Source organism: Frankliniella occidentalis, unplaced genomic scaffold, assembly GCF_000697945.3.
Source record: "Frankliniella occidentalis isolate FOCC.00 unplaced genomic scaffold, Focc_3.1 Scaffold426, whole genome shotgun sequence".
Classification (NCBI taxonomy): domain Eukaryota; kingdom Metazoa; phylum Arthropoda; class Insecta; order Thysanoptera; family Thripidae; genus Frankliniella; species Frankliniella occidentalis.
In genome coordinates, this window is record NW_026267547.1 from 46,310 (window position 1) to 53,640 (window position 7,331).

At 41.9% G+C, this 7,331-nt stretch overlaps 1 protein-coding gene across 1 annotated transcript in view; it reads left to right on the forward strand.

The window, feature by feature from the left end:
- The first annotated feature begins 310 nt into the window (after positions 1–310).
- The window catches only part of LOC113212191 (uncharacterized), a 12,752-nt gene continuing 5,731 nt past the window's right edge, over positions 311–7,331 (forward strand). Inside the window, exons 1-3 of the mRNA XM_026430800.2 lie at positions 311–437; positions 1,709–1,879; positions 5,765–5,935. Coding sequence (XP_026286585.2) covers positions 354–437; positions 1,709–1,879; positions 5,765–5,935 — 426 coding nt within the window. The 5' untranslated portion in view covers positions 311–353. The remainder of the gene's footprint in view (positions 438–1,708; positions 1,880–5,764; positions 5,936–7,331) is intronic.

Here is a 7,331-nt window from a genome sequence, read left to right on the forward strand (position 1 = left end):
TTGTTGGCCATGAGGCACGCAACTGAGGAGTCACTTGGTTAGCTGATATAGAGGCCGAAAGACGAGGGTGGCCATCAATGGTACAGTGGCCATCAAAGGGCACCTTACCCTATATTGACTTTGCATTTGGACAAGAACTGTATTGTTACCGTCCTCGTCCTGACACCAGACCAACAACGTTCTAAACAGTATTTGACTCCCATTACTTTAACTTTTTATTTGAAATATCTAACCGCGATCTGTTGACCTCGAAATGTGCTGTTGGTGGGAACATGCAGCCTGCTTTATGACAATGGTGTAGTCCTGCGCACATAGTATGCTTCTCTCCACTCTTTCGGAAACAACGCGTCAAAATGCCGAGTTTACTACGTTCCTCGACCTTAAATATTCTGATAGTTTTTACAGCAGTAATTTATTCCAGCGCTACTCCCGTCGCAGTACGTATACCCTGTAACTCTGGATGTGATACTTTCCACACGTTTTGGGGTGATGAAAGGCCCTGTGTGACTCACATGATGTATTTCCCGCGGAGGCCGGGGGAGCGACATGGGAGTCAGAAGAATTCTGAGTGATACTGATTGGAAAATGGTGCAGTCATTCCCGATTTTTTTTTTTTTTTGCAAAGCGGTCTGATGCGCTGCAAAAAACTATGATACCCCAAATTATTGCACAGGTAACGGATCATCATCGCACATACAAGCAATGAATTTAGTATTGTATATTCTCTGCGAAGATCCATGTCCGCGTCCATGTCCCAAAATTGAGTAAGATTTTAGTGGATCCAGTTAAATAGTATACGAGATCCACTTTCCCTCTGTGGATCCTATTTAAGATAGATGTAAGCCAGACCAGGCAAGGGGTAGATAACTCCTGAATTGGTGTACAGTTTTTAAGAATTTAATTTAAATTGGCTTGAATTGGCTTGAATTAAGTTTGAACTATCTATTTTGTTTTTGAATTGATTTGAATTATTGCGATTTTATTTTACTGAATTGCCGTGAATTGACTTGAGTTTGCTTGAATTGACTTCAATTGAAAGTAAATTGTCTTGAATTAGACTGAATTAGTTGAATTATTTCCGAATTGCGTTGAATTATTTCCGAATTGCGTTGAATTACATTGAAATGGTTTGAATTAGTTTGAATTGGGCAAAAAGGGGTGTACACTTGGCAGGGGAGTTATCCACCCCTCGGTGAAGGATAAGTTACAAGACTACTAACTCAAACGTCCCGAGTTAAACTCCACTCAAGGTTGGAAAAAGAAGTTTTTGAATCCACGCGATTTCCACGTCAAAATGTCGTGAAAAACGAAGTCTAATCCACGAGGATATCAGGTGGATAATCGACGTTGAATCCACGTATCAAATTGGAATCCACGTTCCTTCCACTAAAATTCCTCTTCGGGTTGCTAGTCTCGCGGAGCTGCAAATCTCGCGCAGTTGCCATCTTCTCGATAAGATATTACGGGTATTCCCCAACCCTGTACCGGGTACAGGAAATTTTTCCATGGCGTATTGTACATTTACAAAGTTAACTGGTAAACTGGCAAGTATTATGCTTCAACTTGAAATCAATTGAAGAGCAAGAGAGCGATGTAGAATGTGTCCAGTATATTGTCTCACTAGTACACTACAAAATACTCTGTACTAATACATTTTGTATAGTGAATGTTTCCCTTTAATGCTACAACGTTACCCATGCATATTCAGGGCCCGTTTCGAGTGATACCTGATCACTTTGAAAAGTGTCCAGTAGAACTGCGCCCCAAGACTGAAACCATCAAATTGTTTTACCATGGAGTACGTGACCGTAAGGATCCTGACCTGTGGTTCTACAATTTTAATGGAACGACGCATTTCACCTTAGACGATAATATAATGGTAAGTGGCGTACAGTAAAGTGCCCCAAACATCAGACAAATTGCAGTTGTAAATTCAACCTTTCTCGGCCATCCTTTGAAATATTGAAAATCGCAAAACAGCATTGTAAAGCTGACAAGCTAGTGTACCCCATCGCATTTAGACCACAATAATAGAGCGACGGACCCCTTTTTCGGGTCGGATTTTTGTATTCCCGTCCTCAAGGTTTTGAAAAGTCACTAGGGAAGGGACTAAAAGGTTAAAAGGTTTAACAAAACGCAATTTGTTTTGTGTCCGTAACTGCACTCGTTTCGGGGATGGGTACATGACAGAAAACTGTTTTCACAATCGGCTCGCAGATTTTAAAGAAAGTTATTTTGTAAATCCTCTGCGCAGCGGCACACTTTCGGATAATTATGGGCAGAAGAAGTCAACTGTTGTTCATAAAGGCTTGTCGCGCATAGTTGTCTTTCTCTTAATCTAGCCTTAATTTTATTCAAATGTCTACGCAAGCCTCCTGTGATCGTCTGCTCCTAGTTGAGTTACTGTGCTGAACTATCTGTTGAGTTATATTGGCGCGAAAAAGGTGGGTTGGGACGGACGGGGAGGGGACGGGGAGGGGACGGGGAGGGGACGGGGAGGGGCCGACGGTGGTAGAATAATGCCTCGAATCGAACCATCCCGATTTCACCTGTTGCAAGCCTCGCGCAGCTGCGTCCCACGCGTAGTTGCAGGCCTCGCGCAGTTGCAAAAGCGACAGAACTGGAATCGTGCAACTGCAGATCTCGCGCAGCTGAAAACCTCGCGCAGTTGCATACGATCTAAATCGACCTCTAGTTGTTCCAGACCGGGTGACCGGGCGCAGTTGCTGACCTCGTGCAGTTGCACACGTTGCGCAGTTACAAACCTCGCGCAGTTTCAAGTGTCACTAAGTACCTCGCGCAGTTGGAAACCACACGCAGTTTTGAAAACGATACAATTCGACCTCGCGCAGTTGCAGTCCGCGCGCAGAGGCAAATCTCGCACAATTGCTAGCCTCACGAAGCTGCAAACCTCGTGCAGTCACCGACCTCGCGGAGTTGAAAACCGGTGTCTCTGTGAAAGTTAGAGATATGGGATGAACTGGTTTCCAATCTTGAGCAGGTGGGAAATATTGTTCCAGTGCAGCTCCAATGCCATACATGCTTAAATCTGCTATCACCCGGGTTTGTAGATTTGGGTTAGACCATGTTAGTACAGGTGGTTTGATAACCAGCTATTTTGTTGCCGAGAAGGTTCTGGCGTGCTCTGGAAATTCGGGTGTGAGACAGTCTAACACCAAATGGTGTTAGGCAAAATACCTCACACCAAGCGGTGTGAGGCAACCATACCTCACACCAAATGGTGTGAGACTAGTTGTGCCTCACACCAAATGGTGTGAGACTAGTTGTGCCTCACACCAAATGGTGTGAGACTAGTTGTGCCTCACACCAAATGGTGTGAGACCCTCTGTGTCTCACACCATTTGGTATGAGAAAGTATCACTCCATTTGCTGTGAGGCACAACGAGTCTCACACCATTTGGTGTAAGGTATGTCTGCCTCACACCGTTTGGTGTGAGGTATTTTGCCTAACACCATTTGGTGTTAGACTGTCTCACACCCGAGTTTCCAGAGTGCTCTTCTTTCCAATTTAAATCCGATTCATTTTTCAGGAGTTCTCTGAGAGACTGGTCCACTTCTATCAGGTTGGGTAGAAATTTCATTAGGTGATTTACAGAACCTATGAAACTTCGGAGTGCTGTGATGTCTTTTGGCGGTATAATTTTGAGATGGCTTCAGTTTTGGAGATAAGTTGCGATATTCCTGCTGCACTGATGTGGTGTCAAAACATTGTGCAGGCTTTCACACTGATTTTGCATTCATGAAGTTGAGTGATATTGTTGTTTTGACTCTTTAGCCTCTCATAATGCTCTGTTTGGTCTTTTCCTCCTATCAAGCAGTCGTCTATCAAGTTGACCACTCCTGGCATTCCTACGATGATGTCTTGCATCCGCCTTTGGAACACTTTGCTACATGTTTTTAATCCCATCCCCTTTCATATCTGAAGCTGCCCATATGGCTTAAGATGTAGTGAAATCTTTGCTTTCTTCTTTGATCTCTATTTGATGGTAGCCTTGGTTGGCATCCTGCTTGGAGAAAATATTATATCCTGCTGGCATAGGAAAGCACTCTTCCACAGTGGTCAACTGGAATTATTCTCTGATTATTACCTGATTTTGTGCTGTGTAGTCCACTTAATTTCATGAGAGCAGTTGAGAAAAATTTAAGAAAATCATTTAAGTATTCTCAACCTGCACCCCTCATAATCCGTTATATTATTACTACTGGTGTGAGAAATGCTCCAACTCCGTAAATTTAGAGGTGGTAAACTATGTTATTTGCTTTTATTTGCATGACTATTTTTTTACTGTGTTTGTTGTTTTTTTCAGTCCATTTTTGTTACAGTTCACTGTTATTCAAGGAATGTGACGTCACATTCGTTTTAATGTGAAACATGTCACATTCGTTTGAATATTGTGTCACATCAATTTAAACGTGACTTCAGGTGAGATGATGCTCTAATGGCGCCCAGGCTTGGCCGATTCACGTTTAAACGAATATGACACAACATTCAACGTGACACGATTAACATTGAAACGAATGTGACGTCACATTCGTTGAAAAACAGTGTTGTGTTCATCTGAAATAGCACGGAGGGTAACAGAACTTAAAAATGTGTCAACATTAAATAACACATTGAAGTTCGACTGAGAAGATGCATTCCATGATATTTCTACCATTCCAAATGAAATGGGACTACCAATATATGACAAGCCTACTCAATTGGGATGAGGGGTGAAAGGATTGGGTCTTCTCGCTAAAGACTTTCGTGGCGTACACACTCTTTCCAATACATGCACCATTAAAAAAATGTTGTAAATCTACAAGACATTTGATGTTTGATGATAGTAACAAATGTTTGTAAAAAACAAAGCATGTTGTAATTGAACAACATTTACAAAACATTTTGAACCAAATTTTCATTTCAAAATAGTAGTTATTTACTTCCGCCTGTGCCAAAAATTTGTAAAAACACAAACTAGTTCGTTTCTGTACCGATATATCTTATTGCTTATAAAATTTACAACGGTTTAGTTCATCCAGGAAGAGGAAGGGGGGGGGGGCAGCTGCAAAACCACAAGTTTTCAGGAAAACCCAAAAAAACGTTTTACGCTACAGTCAAAAAAGTTATGAACGTTTCTTTTTCATTCGTATTCTTTGAAGACTGCTTGATAAAATGGCGAGGGTATAATATTTGATATCAACTCTATCTAGATTTTCAAAATGTATCTTTCGTAAAAATTTGCGTGAAAAGGGAGATAAGTCGAGTTACTCCTAAAAAATTAATGGAGTTTGGAGGCAGGTCCTTCAATTTCTTACAAAAGGAGCTGTCTTATCTATTAGTATCATTAAATGCTATGTCATTCATAAGGGGTCAATTCGATTTGACTCCTTATTCAAGCAAAACCTAGAGGTTAAAAAGGGATAAGTCTACATGACACATTTTTCATTCAGTCATATCTCAGGAACTATGGCACGTAGGCAAACAGTTTTTTTCGGAGAGTGTGCCACTTTTACTCTATCTAATCTATAGATTAACGGCCACTAAAAATGTCAGTTTGGTGTTATGTCCCTTCTTCCGCTTCCTGGATCAGTTGTAGTGTTACAACATGGTAAAAAGTAGTAATCATTGTTATGGACCACAAAATAGAAAGAATTTTGTCACATGCCAATGAAAACGATTGATGATGTTTGTTCACAAACTAAATATTACAAAGAGTGTAAAAATTGCACAACTTTTTGAGACTGCACATTTCTGTCACAGGCGATAGGCAACATCGCGTCGTGGAGCACTAGGGGTGGCTGGAAAGATAATGCATATGTCATGAAACTTCCGAGAATTTGTTCGACGTTTAAGCGATGTGCCCCAGACCTCTGGGAACGATTCATGGTCGTGACATTCAACGATCCGAAAGCCTTCTGCCCATTTCCCCCGGTGAGGACACATCAGGTAGCGACTAAGTCAGTAAAGCTGTCCCAGGAAAAAGTCAAGTTGAAGCTATCGTACCGCGCCGGGTCATACTCGATTCGGAAACTAAAGTAAGGGAGGGTTGGACAGTGTGTAACACTGCACGTGCAGAACCAAATGTGAATTCTGAATGACTAAGGTCGTTTGCAATCGACACGAAAACGACCCCAAACCATTTTAATGTTGTTTCTCAGATATTTGACAGTCTCTGGTGGGGGAACTCGCCAAAATAAAATCCTGGGGGTAAAATTTGTGTCTTTTGGAGCCAAAGGCCTATCTAAAGATATACGACTCTGCCTTCTGTCCGACTCGGGTGTCAGCGCCGCAGGCCTAGGTAGATGTATGCCAGGCGCGTCGCAGCATAACAGTGTTTCGTGAGATATCGCGAAGCCTGTTACGCGAGAGGTGGTCTGGCGTACATCTACCTAGTTTATAATTTCTAGTGCAGTTAGTATTAATTTAAGCAGGATAATGTAAGCGAGCCGATTGTGCACTGTTCCTTAAGCTACCGAATAAGCTTTTACTCGATGACATAAGATATTCCAATCACAACTTCTAACGGTTTAAAATCAAAGCTTGATTAGAAATGGGCGTGGTTACGATAATACTGGGTAGAAAGGAGGTGTGGCTTCAAACAATGGTACCAACCTTTGCAAACCAACTCGCTCAATGTTTTTAGATCAATTGAGTGATGAACTCTCCTCACTTTTAAGTTCAACCCACCTCTAATAACTCTTTTTTAGCGTTTTCAAGAGCACTTCAGAGGTGGTTAAATGACATTTGTTTGGATAATTGTAACTATGAGTAAGAGTTGGCATTGCCGGGGAATGCACACGGAGCAGTTTCTATAAGGCGCTTGCCTTGTTGTTGGTTTTGTTATTGTGGTGACTTCAGACCGAAGAGCCACAACACTATAACCATTAAGTTTTGAGACTTTTCTTCTAATTTTCAACACTCAATCTACTGGAGTGAATAATTGAAGATTATTTCTTCGTGTGCATACGACTGTTCCTTAAAACTTCAGGGGCCGATTAACGCGTTAGCGTTGGAATTTTTTCCCTCTCTATCTGTCAATGGAGTTCAATCCTAGCATTTGTTACACGCTGCCCCGGCGCGGGGCTGTGTGTAAGAAATGCAGACCTTTGTTCAACAAGCTGTAGGTCATACGGGAATGCAGTAGTACACCTAATAATACATCCGAGCAACTTTCATTGGCTGAGCGATTAGCGAAGCCTATTACTCCGTCTGGTCGAAAAACTTTTTCTGTCTGTCTGTCTGTCCGCACGATAACTCGAGCACGAATAGGGTATTCCAGGCTATCCAAAACGGAAGTAGGAAAAGAACAAACTCACTGACTTTTCTG